Below are 20,220 nucleotides of genomic sequence, written 5' to 3'. Positions count from 1 at the left end.
CAAAGCCCTCATCTGGTGAGTGTGCAAATGTTAACACAGTGTACAGAAATTAACTGCAGCTTCTTCAACTGATGTCTACAGCAAAACTGATCCCCTACAGAGACCTCTTAGCAAGGCTAACTAACCCCTTGACTTCGCAGTGTGCATAACAAATGTGCTGAGTTTCTATATCACATAATAGGTAAGCTCCCTCCAGGCAAGCACTAGATACTGATCCCAGATTTTCTGTATGTGTGTCTGTCATATTTAAAGTGTCATTTTCATTTCCATATCACTCCAGTCAGATTTCCAGGACCAAGCCATGCTGGGTGCAGCAACTTACAAATGTATTTTTGGTATTAAAATGCGTAATAGTGGTCCATAAAGATGGTTCAGTGGATAAAAAGACTTGCTATGCGAGCACAAGGAACAGTTCAAATTGCCAAAATCCATTTTTTAAAAAGAGTTGTAGCGACAGTGCCTGCAGTCCCAGCGCTGGTGAGATGGAGACAAGTGGATTCTGAAAGCTTGATAGCCAGTCAGTCTGGCACAAATAGTGAGCCGTAGGTTCAGTGAAGAAACTGTTTCAAAAAGTAAGGTAAAGATTAAGAGACATCTGGCTTGCATGCACATGCATAGATAAGCATGGCCAATCATACAAGTGCACATAAGCACACCACACATGCAAACAAAATATCACATGTAAATTTTTGTTTGCAAATATTCATTATACATGGTAACAAATTTCATAAAGACTTTTAATACAATTATAACATGTATTTTGACCATATTCACGCCTCCTTTCTCTTTCTTCTCCATCCCTGTCCCATTATTCCCATTCATACCCCAACTCTCATGCTCTATAAGTGTACGTGATGTAATGTATATCTCTATCTGCAATCTAAGATCCACATCTGAGACCAAACATCCTGCTGCAGAGGGGCCCAGCCCCCAGCAGATCAGAGAAACTGGAGAGGAGATGGAGAGTAGGCAAACTACTGGACAGACCCACAGACACACTTGGGAACTTTGTCCAAGGGCCAAAGATTAACTCCTCATTTTCTTTTTCTCTCTGCTGCATGCTCTTACTCTGATCTCGGTGCTGACCTTTGATGCTGTTGTTTTTCTTTTACGTTTTCTTCCCAGTTGTTCCCCTTCTTATCTTTCCTGTTTTCACTTCTTTCCCTTCTACCTTTTCTCTGATGTTTTTCCTTCCACATCTTCCTTTCTGCATTATCTATTTTTCTCTTATCCTGTTTATACCCCCAATACAAAGATTTCTATGCAAGAAAAGATTACCTCTCAACCACAAGTGACATATCTTCCAAAAACAAATTAAAATCTTTACGTAAGAAATTACATGAAGATCACAAGTTACACAATTTCCTTAGAAGCTCACAAATAGTTAAACATTTTTTGTATTAATTTTTCCACCTTCATCCCAAAGCAATGATTCTTTTATAATTGATAACAAAGTTTTAAGCAAGTCAAAAGTATATTTCAGCCAGTTACTTTTGTAAGCAGGTAGCTGTTTGCAGATTCAGTGTAGCAGATTCCTATAAAACTCCATTCACGTGGCCAGCTGACCATCTATTTTTCTTTATACACAACAGGGTCATTTAATTTACTTTCACAACTTTGCTGTTTTAAAGGCACGTTCTGGGGCCTATGATTAATTCTGTATGCTACATGACCAAGGAATTCAGGCCTAACCATGGATGTAGAGATATAATTGCTTTCTTTAATCATTGACCTGTTTTACCCCAGGCAGAATTCATGGGTCTGTAATGCTTGAAACATCCTGGTTCTTATTTTTTATTCTCTATAAATCTCATAACTTACAAAATGGAAGGTGACTTCTAGTCTATTTTTGCTTTTTTTGTATCTCTTAATGGAGCAATTAGCAGAATAACCTAAACCATTTCACTAGTCATCTTTACTAACTGCCTTAACTCCCCTACCCCTGTATCTTTTAGGCTAAATCAGAAAGTCCAATTAAATCATAGATCTAACTAGTCATCATTGCTCCTATAAGAATTATTTGAATTCTTCATTATTATCTGCAAGTAAACTTCCCAGTGAGCAGTGGGATTTTCCCAAGAAAAGAAACAATCACACTATACTGGATACAGTGGGATCCTTTCTATAGTAATCACATCATGCCAAATACGACAGAACCAACTATGGCAGCAGCAAGCAAGGAGGAAGCACGGCAGGAGCAAGGGGCATTCTGGAGACAATACCCAACACCCAGGGCTTTGCCTCTCCAGGGCTTAGCTTTGCTATTTGGTGAATTGAACTCCATAAGCTCCATTGCTGACTGCAGCTCCTCTGACATGGCCACCAACAACATTCCATATTTGTTTTTCTGAATCTGAATCATTTTACTTAATAATATGGTCTCCAGTTATATCCATTTTCTTGAAAATGACATCATTCTGTACTTCACTGCAGATGTATGTGGGGGGGGTGGAGTGTGGGCAGGGTGTGGGTGTATGAGTGTGTTGACAGAAACCTTTGCTGACCCCATGATTTAGTGTGAATAGCACTGGAATAAACCTAGGCATGACGTGGTCTTTGTGGTATTTAGATTCAGAGACCTACAAGTATACACTCTGGTGTGATATAGGCATATTAATCAGTAGGTTTATTTTTTAAGTCTGTGAAGACATGTAGAATAATTCAATGATAATAATTCTTTTAGTAGTAAATATAAAATACATTATAATTTTGTATTAAAAATGATAATTTCAAGCTGCTTATTAATTGCTATCAAGGTCCAAAATACAGTTATAACACAATGAGAGTCTAAGAAAATCAACCAAGGAGAGGAAACATTGAGGAGGGTCACAGAAAAATTCTATTCTATCCCATTCCTGAATCCAAATTAGTGGAAGAAACACCCACACACAAAAAGAGATTCCCCTGGCTGGAAGCTGTTCGAATTTTGGAATGCCCAAACTGATAACCGTGCTTCCAGAAAAGAATCTTCATTTTTCCACTCCAAGAGAAGTGTTAGTCAAGATAAGCTAAGCAGGTACAAAAGAAAATGGAAATAAAAAATGTTGTGCTTGAGAAATACCATATAATATATTGATTTCAACCAACATGATGTGTATATGGCATAGCACTGGGTCTTGTTAATAGCAAATTTAAAGTTTAATTTCACACATATATACATAATGTCTTTACCATGCTGATTTTTGTTTAGATTTTCAAGCTAGCATTCAAAGCAGTGGGCTCCATTATGAGACATTTACACATACTTTGCTCTTACATGTCTTGCCTCCCCACTGGCTTCCCTGTCACTTTGAGATCTTGCTGATGGATTTCTCTTCAATATAGCAATAAAGGAGGAGAAAACGCAGGCATGACCGAAGGTCAGCCTACCCGGCACTCTGCACTTCTAAATGAGAAGCATGGCACACCGAGCTCCTAGTGTTCTCAGAAGTCACAAGACTGAATTCTGAAGTAGGTGAGTCAGTGACTGGCCTGCTGATGAGTCTGCACCTCCAAGTTTCCTGTTAATGTGCTTCTTCAGAACAGAGACACTGGTGGTATGAGCGCTCACTGTCCAGTCTGCGGTGAGGTGCTAGCCAATCACAGTCAATAGGCTTCCGTATATAAGTGTTGTTCACATGCAATAAAGGAGACGCTGTTCCCTGAAACCATCTCTGGAGTGGTTCGTCTCCACACTCTTTACGGAGACCCACAGGCATGGCAGTCTTGTTGGGGGACACCCTGGTAATAATGGATTTGCTTCTCCTTTCATAGCCCTCCTCCTAGGTTTTTGTTTGGTTGTTTGGTTGGTTTGGTTTGGTTTGGTTTTTGGTTTTTTTTGAGACAGGGTTTCTCTGTATCGCTTTGGAGCCTTTCCTGGAACTCACTCAATAGCCCAGGCTGGTGAACTCATGGAGATCTGCCTGTCTCTGCCTCCCTAGGGCTGGGATTAAAGGCCTACGCCATCACCATCCGGCTCCTCCTCCTAGTTTTAAGATCAACACTCACACCTTCACACCTTCATACATATGTGTGTGTTTCCACGCATGTGCGTGTGCGTGTGTGTGTGTGTGTGTGTGTGTGTGTGTGTGTGTGTTCCACACAGGAAATAAAACACAGTATTGGGCTTTATGAGACTGGCATATTTCACATAATATGATTTTTAGTGTGATCCATTTTTCTATAAATTGCATGATTTCAGTAGTGAAGGCTGGTTGTCCCATGAGTATGTGTACCACATCTTAATTATCCGTTGGTCTGTTATGGATATCTAGGCTGGTTCATTTCCCTGCTATAGTGAATAGGGCAGCAATGAACATAGATGTGGAGGTACTTCTGGGGAAAGACTTTAGTGTTCCTCGGGTACATGTCCAACATTGGCATAGTTGGGTGATAAGGTAATTCTATTTCCATTTTTTTGACAACGAATTCAATTTTCCAAGTGACTGTACCAGTTCCCATTCCTCCCAGCAGTGTATAAGGGTTTCTCCTCCCCACATCCGTGACAGCACTTTCTGCCATTTGCTTTATTAATGATGGCTATTCTGAAAATAGATGTTTTACATACAATATAGATTCTGTTTATGATTTCCCTTCTCTCGACCCCTCCTAGCTCCTCCCAACCTCCCCTCCCACCTGGACCCAACCCCTTTCTGTCTTTCCTTAGAAAATAAACAGACATCTAAATGATAAAAATAAAATGAAATAGTAAAAAACAAACATATGGAAATGAGATAAAACAAACAAACAGAAGGAAAAAAAGCTGAATAAAAGGCACATGAAACAGATATAGATGCAGAGATCCAGTCATTCACACATTCAGGAATCCCATAAAAACACCAAACTGGAAGCTATAACAATAATTATCATAGATATATGTTGTAATGCCCAAATATATATATATATATGAGCTGTAGGGTAAAAAAAAATTATGTATGCATTAAATTTTTTAAAAAGGGGGAAAAGAAAAACAAACAAATAAAAAGCTCTAACACAACATGAGACAAAGAACCTCCAAAAATGTCTTTGAGTTCATTTTCTTTTGGTCATCTACTTCTTGGCATGGGGCCCAAACCCTTAAGAGTAGTTAGTTTCCCCAGTGAGGCTTTCTTGGGGAAAACTAAATTTTATTTGCAAATGAATATCACCTGGAGGCAGCTTCTGGCTTAGGATAGGCGCATGTACACACTTCTTTCAGCTTTAGAGCCCCATCTGGTGTAGACCCCTACAGGCCCTGTGCATGCTGCCTCACTCTGAGGTGTGTGTGCTGCCCCTGCTGTGTTTACAAGGCCTTGTTTCCTTGGTGTCCTCCATCCCTATAGCTCTTACACTCTTTATGCCTCTTCTTCCAGGAGGTTCACTGAGCCATGAGGAAACTGATTTGATAGAGACAACTTTTGGGGGGCTGAGTATTCTGAGATCTCTCACTCTGCATAATTTCTGGCTGTGAATCTCTGTATTTGTTCCCATTTACTGCAGGAGGAAGCAGTAACCTAACAAAATGGAAAATATTTTTAAAACTACACACCCAGTAGAAGGCTAATATTAAAAAATATATAAAGAACTCAAAAATTATCTATCAAGAAAACAAATAACCCAATTTAAAAAATGGTGGTGCAGACTCTGTGAGCCCATATGAGCCCTGTTTAGTTGATTCAGTCGGCCATGTTCTCCTGATGTCCTCCATCCACCTGACTCCTACAAATTTGCCTTCCTCTCTTCCACCTGAGCTACGAGGACAGGGACCCAACCCAATGGAATTCTCCAATTTAGATTATCTCTCCACATAATGTCTGGCTGTGGGTCTTTGCATCCTCTCTCAATCTGCTGGAGGAAGCCTCTCTGATAACAACTGGACTAGGCTCTGATCTAATAGTACAGCAGAAAATGATTAGGAATCATTTAATTGCTTTTTTTGCCAGTGTGTTAGGTTCTATCCTAGGTTTCTGGGCTATCTAGTCTCCAAGAGACCTGCATGGGTCTGCACCAGGTCTTCTGCATATGTGTAATAGATGTTAGCTTGGTGTTTTTGTGGGACTCCTAACAGTGGGAGTGGCTGTGTTTCTGATTCTTTTGCTTGCTCTTGGGACACTTTTCCTCCTTTTGGGTTGCCTGTTCAGCCTCAATATGAGGGCTTTTGCCTTGTCTTATTGTCTCTTGTTTTGTTGTGTTTGGTTGTTGTCTCTTAGAAACCTGCTCTTTTCTGAAGGGAAATGGAGAAAGAATGGATCTGGGGGAAAGGAGAGGTGGAGGGCAGTCGGGAGGAGTGGAGAGAGGAGAAACTGTGTTCAGAATGTATTGTATGAGAGAAGAATCTATTGTCAATAAATAAATAAGCAAAGCAAAACAATCATTATACAGATCTAAATAGATAATTCTCAAAAGAGGAAACTCAAATGGCTGAGAAACACTTAAAGACATGGTCAAAATTCTTAGTTATCAGGGAAATGCAAATCACAACTACTTTGAGATTTCATCTTACACCCATCAGAATGGACAAAATCAATAAAACAAATGACAACTATCCTGGCAAGGATGTAGAGTAAGGGGAACACTCACTCATTGCTCGTGGAAGTGCAAACTTATATAACCTCTATGGAAATCAGTGCGGTGATGCCTCAGGAAGCTGAGAATAGATCTACCTCAAGACCAACTATACCACTCTTGAGTATATACCCAGAGGACACTTCATCCTACCACAAAGACACTTAGTCATGTTCATGGCTGCTCTATTCATAATAGCCAGAAACTGAAACCAGCCTACATGTCCCTCAAAAGAAAAATGGATAAATAAAAACGTGGTACATTTATACAATGAAGCATTACTCAGCTGTTTTTTAAAAAAAAAATGAAATCTCTGGGTGAATGGATAGAACTAGAAAAAAAATAATCCTGAGTAAGGTATACTAGATCCAGAAAGATAAATATGACATGAATTAGCTTATATGTGGATATTAGCTGTTAAGTCTATGATAACCAATCTACAGTCCATAGAATCACAGAGGTTAGGAAATAGAATAGGCAGTTACGGAAGAACAGGGGCCAGAGGCATGGAATAGGAGGATCAAGAAGGAAGAGGGAGAAAGGGGGGATGAGAGAGGGAATATTCAGAGAGACGGTTAAAAGTAAGGGCCATTTGAAAATAAGCAATCCCTATAGTTCTTACACATATATAGTAGATACATATGCATATGTATGATTATATATAATATGTATAATATATTAGAATATACTACATATATAATTAGATATATCAGTGTATAAAATCACTTGCATGTGTTCAGTCATAGCCTCAGGGCATTAGGAATTGCATCAGGTTGCCCTGGGAAATAAGCCAAAGCCACAAAGAATCAGCCCCTGGCTGACCATTTCACTTCACCTACAGAAACTCAGGTAATACAAGCAACTCACCCTGAGAAACCACAAAAACAGCTGTAACTTCCTTATCTGTGGGGATGGGAGAAATATTTAGAATGTAGTTAGGGATTATGCTGGTTTAGTAAAGTAGCACTTGTAGGTTCTACTCCAAGAATCATGATCTTACTAGCCACGGATAGCTGGCTAGATTTCTACTGCCAGGGATTACTGTAGTTCATAGGCATTCTGAGTCTGTGTTACCTCACCTTCATAAAATATTCCAGTTTCATCTATTTTCATGCAAATTTTATAATTTTGATTTTCTTTGTGCATAGATAAAATTCCATTTTGTGTATAATTCACATTGTCATCTATGGAATACAACAAGAAATGCTATATATAGTTCATGCCATAGTTCTATATTTAGCTGTTTGAGAAACACAATACTGAGTTGTTGTGGGTTTTTTATTTGATATGATTTATTAATGGTTCTGCAGTCACACACTGAGATGTTGTGGGGTTTTATATTTAATATAATTTATCAATGGTTCTGCAGTTACACACTGAGATGTTGTGGGGTTTTATATTTAATATAATTTATCAATGGTTCTGCAGTTACACACTCACCAGCGCTCCCCATAGCCTTGGCATCATCCATTGTCATTTGTTGTCTTGATAATAGCCACTCTTACTGAGGTAAGTTAGAATAGCGAAGTGTTCTCATTTTGCATTTCTCTGTTGACCAAGAATGTTAATAGATTTATTATTATCTTTTAAAATGTTAATAGATTTATGTCTCTGCTTTTCTGAATTCTCTCTAGATGCATGGGTCATTTTTATTGTGTTGTTACTTTATTAACATTTACATTTTTAGCTCTTTTATATATTTTAGATATTAGAACTCAGTCAATATGTCACTGGCAAAGACTATATCTCATTCTGTAGAATGTCTCTTAATCACTTAGCGGTTTACTTTACTGTATACAAGCTTTTTAATTTCATAATGTTCCATCTGTCAATTTGGGGTCTTATTTCTTAAGTAACCAGGGTCCTATTCAGAAATTCCTAACCTGTGCCTGTGTCTTAAAATTTTTTTTTATAATTTTTTTTCTCTTGTTGTTTTAGAGGCTCAGATGTTATACCATTTATTCACTGAGGTGACTTTTTATCCTTTTTTTTATCCTTGGTCTATCAGGAAATATCTTTAGCAGTGTAAAATAAAATCTTACATATAAAAATAACGTATGCCAGTAAGGATGTAGGGGGAAGGAGCCCTGATACATTGCTGGTGTGAATGTAAATTAGTACATTCATGACAGAAATCAGAAATCAGTATAGAAGCATCTCAAAATAACTGGAAATAAAATAATCATGTTTACTAGGTAAACCACTCCAAAGTATATATCCAAGGGCATCCAAAGGAACTATACAAGAGATGACAGAACATTTGAATACTATTCACAATATCTATATCATGGACACCATCTAAGTGACCGTCAACAGTATATTGAGAAACATTATTTATGAATGTGTATGTTTATGTTATATATAAAGAAATACTTTAAATTAAAAAAAACAAAGAAAACAAACTCATTTTGGTTCAGGAAAATAGAAAAAATGAGAGTTGAGCATATAAAACATATTAAGTCAGACTCTAAAGACACATGTCAAATATTTTTTTGTCACAAGTGGAAAAGGGGGAAAAGATTGTATGAAAATAAAAAGAAGTGAGTCCACAAGCTTAGAGGAAACAGGGTTTTGATAGGATTTAGCTTAAATTTGATCAGGTTATCTTTTTCCATCTCATAGTATCACTTTTCATAGTCACTGGGAAAATTCTTCATTTTCTCTGCTCTAAACCTGGAACTGTATAACCATAATTTCAAAAGATGGATGTGTGACAGATAATCAAACATCAATTAAAGGTGACACACACCTTTAATCCCAGCACTCTGGAGGCAGAGTTCTCTGAGTTCAAGGCCAGCCTGGTCTACAGAGTAAGTTCCAAGACAGCCAGGGCTACACAGAGAAACCCTGTCTTGAAAAAACAAAAAAACAAAAAACAAAAAAAAAAATCAATCAATAACAGATTCTCTGCAAGTGTGGTTTCAAAAGAAAAGGTTATGCATAAATTATTTTTTATTTCTATAGAATGTACTTTTGTATCTATTTTTGGCAATCCCTTAGGAAATAAATGATGGTCTTGGTTTGCAGTTACCCTGAGAATTCACTTTCTTCAACACTTTCCAATAGGACACAGAGGTACAGCTCTTCCATTACGTCAGAGACAGTGAATTTTCATATTGTGCTGCATGCTACCCTTTGCAAGGTTTATAATACTTCAGATAGGTGAATTGTAGTAAGAAATAAAAATGGTAATTCCATACACCTTTGTACCAAACAATAAATTAGTAAATATAATATCTCTAAGACAACATGAAAGTCGATCATATATTTCAGATTAGAAAGAGGTAAGTAGAGATGGTCCATCCATACTCTTTGTCTACCAGGATAATGGCTGAAATATGGAAGTGCATGTTCACCAGAATCAAGATAAACAACCAAGGAAAGCTTTTAAACTAATAAATGGTAAGTGTTTTAGTACATTGTTATATTTACCTATAGACATATAATGTCAAGTGACTATAAGATGCAAAAATACTTTAACAGAAAATATTTTAATTCTTATGTGATATTCTTAATATCCAAGAAAACTAAATACAATTGTATGTCTTGGCCTGTGAGTTACATAATCTCATAATGTGATTTGTGTTGTTTTCCCTTACATTATACTGTGAGAATGTGTGGCATATGTAATTGTTGAAGCAAAACAAAGTAGTAGGTTCAAATGAGAAAATTCTAGAGTAAGTATTATATAATTAGACATTGATATCAATGTTGCAAGGGGCACAAATTTCATAAATGAGACTATTATATGATAAGCTACTTTATTTTTATCTGTATGTCCTGAAGAACCTTTGAGTCTATGACACTGTCATTTACAAATGTTCTAAGGTTACGTCAGAGTTGAATAAAAACTAGGATGCTGAATATCTTTCAAACCAAAATTAGTTTGGTATATTAGGTATCTATATCTCAGGCTGCTTTATCTGCCTGGAGTGCCCTGTCTCAAGTCATCAGTTACTGTAGAAACCATTACAGGTCCAAATGTTCAAATATAAATTACTATAAAAGACAAAGGGAGGACATTTTTCCAGATAATTATTATTTTTTTATATTTTATTTTTGTATTTGTACTGTTTTCTAAAGAATAACTTATACTTCACAGGTTGCAAGTAATTTTAGTTTATCATCAGTTCAGAACATATGACCTTATGCATTTTATACTTTAAATGGCTTACATTCTTTCATTATGATAATAAAAAAGTAATTTTTCCCTAGAGATATCACTAAAACCTTATAAATGTTTCATAAGTGAATTCTAATTAGAATTTGGATAAAAATCTTACATAAAAGTTTTCAAAAAATAGAGTATTTTAACACAATAATTTAAAAAAAAGAATAATTTTAAAACTAAGACTTCTCAAAGCAGAATTTTCTAGTGAGCCCACTGCTACAAATGCAAACCAGAATGCTTTTTACTTGCTCTTACTTTGTAACATAATAAAATATGAATAAATAAATAAATAAAGTGTGAAATGCTGAATGTTTTTCTTAATAAACAAAAGATGATTGCTATGTGAGCATTCCAATAGCACCATGTACACTATCCAAAATTTGTTTTCACTTAAATTTGCTAGATTCTTTGTGGCCTTTTCCCCTCTGATCACACTCACTTGAAACACATCCACACCTCTGTACGTACACTAGGAAATAATCAGAGGTCTGTTTGTTGTTGTTGCTGCTGCTGGGTTGTTGTTGTTGTTGTTGTTGTTGTTGTTGTTGTTGTTGTTGTTTTGACACAGGGTTTCTCTGTGTAGTTTTGTGCCTTTCATGGAACTCACTCTGTAGCCCAGGCTAACCTGGAACTCACAGAGATCTGCCTGGCTCTGCCTCCTGAGTACTGGGACTAAAGGCGTGCACCACCACCACCTGGCCATAGATCTGTTTTTAAAGTGCTGCCTATATCATATACTTATGTTCCATAAATTATCTTTCATATATTTAACCTTTGTTCTTTAATTCCTTCACATGAAAAGGAAAAATAAGCATTTTATGCCTCCATGATCACTTATGTTTCTCTTCACTTTGTGTATTTTATATGTTGTAAAAAAAACACATATATTTCTCCATTTCTGCAATAATTTACTGTGCATCTAATATTAGTACATTCTATCTATTTTTGAAACTATGGAAATACAAAAACTGTTATGTAACTGTCAATAGAAGCAGCACCCAACTGTTCTAATGAAATTGTATTGGGAAGGAAGTATTCTCTGGAATGTCACCAAAGATGCACCATTTGGAATTCTTATAAGAAAGACAATTGAATTCACCCACATTTCTTACAAGAAAATATTGGGAAAACAGTATAATTAGTCGCTTAAAAGTCATTAAGAATCAATTAGTTTAAGCTTTGTTGGGTTGATTAAAATAGACTCAACAAACAAATTCTAGTTACTGACGTGGACAAAGACTGTTTCTATGGCTGTTTATACTAACTGCCAAATACTTGTTATTATTTGTCATTTTGATTCTACTTCACAAATTAACTAGGAGGAAATTACAAGCTATCTTAGTTCCAATGCATTGGACAAAATGTGACTTTTCTTCTAAGCTTTAAGTAATATTATTATAATTATTCACTTGAAAATTGTGACATTTATAAAACTATTAAATTGGTAGAATAAATGAAGGCTTAATACTGAATTAAGATACTCTAGAAATGTAAAGTATTTTGTTACAACAGTTTTTCTAAAAAAATGAATGAGCCTTGAATATCTATTTGAAACTTTGGATTTACACTTATATGTGAAACACCAGTTATTATTTTTATCATACAGATCTTTCCCCTTCTCTCACTTGTCATAAGTCAGAAAACATGAGTGGGCAATCATACTTTAAAAAAAAAACAAAGCTTATGGTAGCACGTTGAACTGTTGATTCAGTTTTGAACTTGTATGTTCTTCATGCTTCCCAGTTATTTTCTAAGCACTTAACTCAGATCATCACCATCCTGACCCTGCAAGAATCTCATGTAATGTTGCCATTTATTTAAATTCTTCATTGTTTTTCTTTCTTAGAAATTTTGGATATGTGTATTCCTAAATTAGAACTTTTATGACTACTGGAAATATACATAGGTATCTAATATAACCATAAAATTTTAAATATTATACAGCTAAAATGTCTAATGAAATACATACAGGAAAGATGAGCAAAGAATATTAATGAAACGAAGACCTATATTTCCAGTGGCCAACATTCCTTCTGTAAATGCACAATCATAGCATACTCAACCCTTTACAAGAAGGTAAATAATCGTTGTTTTAAACATACTAATAAAGTGGAGGACAGGTTCATAGATAAACTCTAAGATAATTTTTAAAAATATGTGGACATTGGTTAAACTTCTGAGTAAGAAATTTTCTATGTTGAAACAATTTTAAGTTTGTACTTTTTCTAAAGTTCTTTTGTAGACAGATTGGAATAAAAGAGGAATGAAGAACCAATCAGTAGAGATTGTGTTCCTTTTGCTGGGGCTGACCAATGACCCTCATCTACAAATTCTGATTTTCCTGTTTCTGTTTTTCAATTACATCTTGAGCCTGATGGGGAACTTAGTGATCATCCTCCTCACCCTGCTGGATCCCCGCCTCAAGACTCCAATGTATTTCTTCCTCCGAAATTTCTCCTTCCTAGAAATTGCATTCACATCTTCCTGCATTCCACGGTTCTTGATGAGCATTATCACTGGAGACAAAACAATTTCCTATGGAGCTTGTCTAACTCAATTATTCTTCTTCTTTCTACTACTAATCACAGAATTCTACCTCCTGGCTGCCATGTCCTATGATCGCTATGTAGCTATCTGCAAACCACTGCACTATCCCATCATCATGAACAGCAAAGTGTGCCACCTGCTGGTCATCAGCTCCTGGGTGACTGGGTTCTTATCCATCTTCCCTCCTTTGATGTTGGGACTCAAACTGGATTTTTGTGCTTCCAAACTGATAGACCACTTCCTATGTGACACTTCTCCTGTCCTCCAGCTGTCTTGCACAGACACACGATTCATAGAATGGATGGCTTTTGTCATAGCTGTGATGACACTCGTCATCACCTTGATCTTAGTGATCCTCTCCTACACACTCATCATCAAAACCATCCTCAAGTTCCCTTCAGCTCAACAACGGAGAAAGGCCTTTTCCACCTGCTCCTCACACATGGTTGTTGTCTCCATTACTTATGGGAGTTGTATCTTCATGTACATGAAAACATCAGCCAAGGAAAGGGTCACTTTAAATAAAGGTGTAGCTGTGCTCAACACTTCTGTGGCCCCTTTGCTAAACCCATTCATTTACACCCTCAGGAACCAGCAGGTGAAGGAAGCTTTCAAACAGGTACTTCACAGATTTTGTTCTGCTCAAAACAGTGAATTAAGATTTAGGCATAAATAGCATGTTGTTGCAATATGACTGAAAAAAATGAAAATGATTGTCAAATATATCCACTGTGGCCTATGCCATTTCTCTCCTTTACTACTTAAATCATATTAAGTATTCTTATTGCTCTATGCTCATCTTTCAGAATAGCTCTTCTGAAACACTGGGAAGAAACTGCTTCTTCTGTCCACAACATGTAATTGTATCTTAACTAAAAAAATCCCTCTTCTCACAAATGAAAGGTTTATTTACTAAATGTATTGTCCAAGTAAATGTTGCTAGACATACTGAATTACTTCTATGTGTGTATTAATTGCTAAGCATTTTATTTGCAGTTTAGTATTTCATGTTGCTAAAAATAAAGGCAAATTCAGAGCAGGAAATTATTCTGTAATGCAATGGAGGTTGCTGTGGAAAATAACTAGAAAATCTGAGTTGATCTAAAGATTAGTCTTGTAGAAGGAAGCATCCAAATGATGTACCTTGTAAGAGGAAAGAAAATGAAGGGTGAAGGGCATTGTGTTGAAAAGTATGAAGCATCTAAAGGAATGAGATGTTTCTCATCTAGATTTACAATCACTAAGAATCAGTTGTCAGAATAATTAGATCATTTTGTGAATAGTATCAAAGCAAAAGAGCACAGCTTTGTCATCAAAAGGAATTAAAGACGTTTGTTCAGAGCCAAATTTGAGTGACATGGCCTAGAAACAGATTTGTGTTACCATTAGTTTCACATTCCTATTGGAAACAGTCTTATGAAGGTTTTTGTTTGTTGTTTTTGTTTTGCTATTGTTGTTGTTGTTTGTTTTTTACTTTGGATAACAGAACAAAGAAAGCCAAAAATCAAGATATTTCTTAACTACATTGGTGGAAACATCAGGAAGGTGGTGGATTACTGAAAGGTGGGGGAATCTTTCCTGTAGGCTTCAGATGTTTACTGATGGCATCCTTAGCTTTTCGGTTGTAGAAACTACTGATCTATTAAGTTAATAGGTTACAAAAAAGGTTTTTTTCTGCTGTTTTTGAATTTGTAACTATTTTTATCCGTTTATTTAAAATAGATATTTTTTCTCACATAATACATCCTGATTACAATTTCCCCTCCCTCTACCGCCCCAGTTCCAACCCATCTCCCCTCCCATTCTGATCCACCCCCCCTTTCTGGCTCTCATTAGGAAACAAACAGGCTTTTAAGGGATAATAATAAAATATAATAAGATAAAATAAAAACCAACACATTTTGGTTGTCCTACAAAACAACCAAACAGAAGAAAAATAGCCTAAGATACAAGAAACAGATATAGATGGCAGAGACCCAGTTGTTCAAACTCTCAGGAATCCCAGAAAAACACTAAACTGAAAGTCATATTAAACTGAAACCCATACACACACATACACACACACACACACACACAGACACAGACACACACACACACACACACACACACACACACACACACACACACACAGTGTCAAAAGTTTTTTGTCTGTTAGTCACAGGATTTATTTCTGACAAAGAAGTTGGCAAGGAATTGCTGTTCATAGGCTAACCTAGATAGGTGAGGTTGTCAGCATCTGTATCTGTAGTATTCCCACCTCCCACGTCACTGAATCGCTAATCAGTCTATCATCCTTTAGGCACACAGCTTCTTTCCAGGAATTCTCATTGACAGTAAAAATAATTTGGCTTCAGGCTTTGATGCTAATTAAGAAATAAGAATGTTTCTTCATAGTTATGAGTCCCTGAAATTATACTAATTTATGAAAAAAGTAAACACATCATGCTTTTATACCTTGGATTGAAGAAATTTTCTATTTGTAAATTGAAATTTTCTAAGGAATTTGGCTTCAGTCAGTTTTCACCAAATTAATGATGTATCTCTCATGTAAAAGGGCATACAATTATTTTAATCTAAATACACTGGACAACTATTCATGCAAATGGAATTACAAAAAACACAAGAGTGACTTTTTCCTTTTTTTTCTTTCTCATTATAATTAAATTAAATACACAAAAGTAATGGTTTTCATTACAGAATTTTTATACATATGTGTAATTACAGTTTTTCCTAATTAATCTCCCCACTGCTCACCCATGCCTTCCCGTAGCCCTCTTCATCTTCATGTACTCCATTATCGTTTCTTCCCACCTGCCTTAAGGTCTCCACCTCCTCTCTCCAGTCACTCTCCTGATACCTCCCATGTCCTTTTGTAATTAAATCAAAGTATCCACAGCTGGTATTTCAGTCACTCTGTATAGTCTTGTCCCTTTTGAAAACTTAAATCAAAGAAAATCCTCAATTTGTCCATTACATCTGGAGTTTCTGACTTAACATAAAAATTTGAGGTCTCCCAGGCTGTACTTGATTCCCGGTGCTGATTTGATGTGGCAGCCTCTCTGTAGCACTTTCTTCTTTGACAAATTTCCTTCCCTTTTGACACTGTGTTGGTATTTTTTCTTCTTTCAGAAAATCACAATAATGAGTTATTACTTCAATTAGTGTGGAAAATAGATATAAGGTAGTGTCAACTTCTGAAGTTTTTATCTTTCCAGAATACACCTTTGTAGGAGCATGGCTTGACTGTCTGCCAAACAGAGTTCCACCCAATTCTCCTCCAGGTGTGGGGGTTTAAGAAAAATCCTTAGAAGGTAACAGAACTCATGGAAGTAAGGGGGACCTTGTGGATGGTCACAGCAGGCAGAGAAACCAACTGTGAAGAGGTGAGAATGAAAACTGAATTCAGATTTACTTCGTCAACCTGCATCAAGACTTCAGGGAGTCTGAAACCAGAAATTTAAACACAGTATAATTTGGGGTGGAGGAGGAGTTTCCTGGTGTGACACAATCCTCAATGCACAAGGAAGGGTAATTACATCAAAACTCAACTCGGGGTACATGTCATTTCTTCCAAGAAGATTGGGATCTAGAAATAGGGTACCCATACTAATTTTAAGGCCTAAGGAAGGGTCAGGCCTGGTCTCATTCCTACAGATAGCATAGAGGTCATTTGGGCTATTAGGTACCTCTAGTCCTGGTTGTGCAATTTGGGGGAGCCTCCGGCTATGTAGATAATATAAGGGTCATTTGGACAATTAGGCATCTCTGGTACTAGCTGAGGGACCTTGATACGACCTAGCCCAACAGATAACACAGAGCAACTGTCTATTAATCACTTCCAACTCCCAGATTTCTGGGTGGACAGACAGGTTTTACATTTTTCCCATTGGAAAGACAATCCTGCATTGCTTAACTTTCCTTCATGCTGTGCTCCCATCATGGAAGGGCTCATTTCAATTCTCTTGCTGTCTTTAAGAACCCATTCCAGCTGATACTGAAAAGTGTTTACTTGTTTATTACTTCAGCAGACAATGCTCAGCCTCCTTGGAAAGAGCTGATGGGGCTGAAGTATGAAAATTGCTGATAATGTTTAGCATTTGTGTTAGAACTCTGCTTGGAAATGCAAGTGATATTAGTGGAAAATGACAATGATTTTCAGTAATGTCTTAGCACAAATGTAGATGGTTTTCAAACCATGAAAACCCACTATGGATGTCATAATTAGCTCATCACGCTAGATATAAAGAACAAGTCTCCTTTCTGCATCCCAATACTAAATCACACACAAAAATCACCCTTCTGAAAATTCTACAGTAGAAACACTAAGAGCAATAGATGCTAAAAAAAAACAGCTTCCCAGCTTCTTCTCATCTTTTAAGAAGGTTGTGAGTGATGCTGATATGTTGGCATACAGTTAAATGCAGATTTTGTGAAAATACCTAAAATCATACTGTCAGAAGTTACTACTCGTACTTCTATCATTGATTATACTCTAGAGAGTGTATTGGGAACGGGTCAAAAGAAGTTGACTTAATTTTAATTTGTCCACAGTTTGCTTCTATTATGTAGGAACATTTGAAATTCAGACCACTATGAATATGCAGATCCATAAAATACAGTCATAACACCCCAAACCCCTCCGAAGCCCTAGCTGAAATGCCAGGTTCTGTGGGGCACAATCTATAGTTCAATGGAAAGAATAATTAAGAAAGGGTAACAAACTTTGTAAAATATATTACATTATATCATGGATCTTTTACTTTTCTGGAGATAAACTTCATCTATATTCTAAACCCTATGTATTCCCAAGGAGAAAAAGAGGCATTCCCAAGTTCTGCAACAGATTCTTTCCAGTCAGTAATTTTCATACCCTGTGAAGAAATTTATTGTTATAGATATAAATATGGGGTTAATAAAAAAGGTAATATTAACAATATTAACAGATGCTAACATGAAACATGCTCTGAGAATGTAGATGTTTATAATTTCATCGATTACAAAATGTGTTCTATTATATAGTACTTGCAGGCATACATTTGAATACTAAATGCACAATTATGGCCTAGAGGGGTGGCTTAGTGGACACAAGACTTGCTATATGCAAGCACAAGGAACTGAGTTTAAATTACAAATACCCACACAAATGCTGTGTTGGTACCGGTGAGCTGGGGACAAGCGAATCCCAGTAGCTTACTAGCCCATCATCCTGCCACATATTATGAGCTGCATATTCAGTGAAGAGACAATTTATAAAAATAAGGTAGAGAGGAGTAGAAGACACCTGACCTCTGGCCTCTCTGTGTACACACACAAGTAAGTACAACCATACACAAAAGTAAACACAAACACATGAGGCACACAGACTTACACACAAATACACACACACACACACACACACACACACACACACACACACACACACACAACACACACAACACACAAAATGTATATTATAAGATTTTGCATATTTAAAGGACCAGGGATTTTTCTCTCCTTTTTCTCCAGCAATATTTTTATTTATTTTATTAACTTTTACAGAATTATACATGTATAAAGTACATTCTAATTAGTACAATCCCTTCATCTCTAAGTTCCTTCCCACTCCTAATACCCACTCTACCTCCCTAAATATCCCATTCCCACATTCTTGTTTTTTTAAAAAAAAATGGTTTCTGTGTGGCATCTGTTTCCTAACTATCCATTGTTGATGGGTGATGGTGCTCTGCATGCTGTGAATGTGTTGTTCCCATTGGTTGATAAGTAAAATGCTGATTGGCCAGTAGCCAGGCAGGAAGTATAGGCGGGATAAACAAAATGAATTCTGGGAAGAGGAAAGCTGAGTTGGGAGTCGCCAACCAGACACAGAAGAAGCAAGATGTGAAGGCAGAATTGAGAGAAGGTATCAAGCCACGTGGCTAAACATAAATAAGAATTATTGGTTAATTGAAGTGTAAGAGCTAGTCAGTAATAAGCCTGAGCTAATGGCCAAGCAATTTTAATTAATATAAACTTCTGAGTGATTATTTTATAAGCAGCTGCAGGGTCTGTGGGGCTGGGCAGGACCAGAGAAAAATTCAGCTACACATTATGGTCTGTGGGTCTCCTCAGTGAATACACAACTAAAAACAATGGCAATCCCTTCTCCAGAATTCATTAGTATCTGGTAGTTCAATTGGGAAGGATAGTGCTCTCTGAGCCTCTGCCCAGTCCCTGATTACAGTACAGAGGCCCAATATTTTCTATGCCCCTTTCAGACAGCCCTAATTTCTATAAGGTCATGACATCACTGGCTGTGTTATGCCCAAAAGACAGCATTTACCAACCTTTCTTCCCATCTTTGGACCCTGAGATTTTTCCAACCCCTCTCTGTAATACCCCTGTGCCTTCAGTAGGTGAGGTAAATGTCCAGCTTAGGACTGATCACTCAGTCATTATCGGTACCTTAAGCAGACAGGTGACCCTGCATTCACAATCATTTACTACAAAGAGGAGCTTCTATGTGTAATGCTAAGAGTAGCATCTGTCTATTTATATAAATGTAACATTTAGAAGGCAGTGTGGTGATATGACAATTTAGCTGAACAATGGTATAAAGTATGTGTAGCTGTAAATCTTCTCTCTGGGTCCTGCCAAGCCCCCACAGTCCTGCAGCCCACTTATAAAATAATCACTCAGAAGCTTATATTAATTAAAATTGCTTGGCCACTAGCTCTGGCCTACCACTGACTAGCTCTGACATTTAAACTAACCCATAATTCTTATTTATGTTTAGCCACGTGACTTGGTACCTTTTCCCAGTTCTGCCTTCACATCTTGCTTCCTCTGTGTCTTGCTGGCGTCTCCTGACTCAACCTTCCTCTTCCCAGAATTCTCCTCTCTCTTTGTCCCACCTATACTTCCTGCCTGGCTACTGGCCAATCAATACTTTATTTACTAACCAATCAGAGCAACACATTCACAGCATACAGAGCGATTTCCAC

General features: G+C 36.9%; 1 protein-coding gene across 1 annotated transcript; it reads left to right on the top strand.

Moving 5' to 3' along the window:
- Positions 1 to 12,950: 12,950 nt before the first annotated feature.
- LOC128120069 (olfactory receptor 6C6-like) lies at positions 12,951 to 13,916 on the top strand. Its single transcript, XM_052753821.1, has one exon. The coding sequence runs from the start codon at positions 12,957 to 12,959 to the stop codon at positions 13,914 to 13,916; it is 960 nt and encodes a 319-aa protein (XP_052609781.1). The 5' UTR covers positions 12,951 to 12,956.
- Positions 13,917 to 20,220: the final 6,304 nt, after the last annotated feature.

Source organism: Peromyscus californicus, unplaced genomic scaffold, assembly GCF_007827085.1.
Source record: "Peromyscus californicus insignis strain IS unplaced genomic scaffold, ASM782708v3 Scaffold_24__1_contigs__length_46423439, whole genome shotgun sequence".
NCBI lineage: Eukaryota > Metazoa > Chordata > Mammalia > Rodentia > Cricetidae > Peromyscus > Peromyscus californicus.
This window is presented reverse-complemented; position numbering and strand designations above follow the sequence as displayed.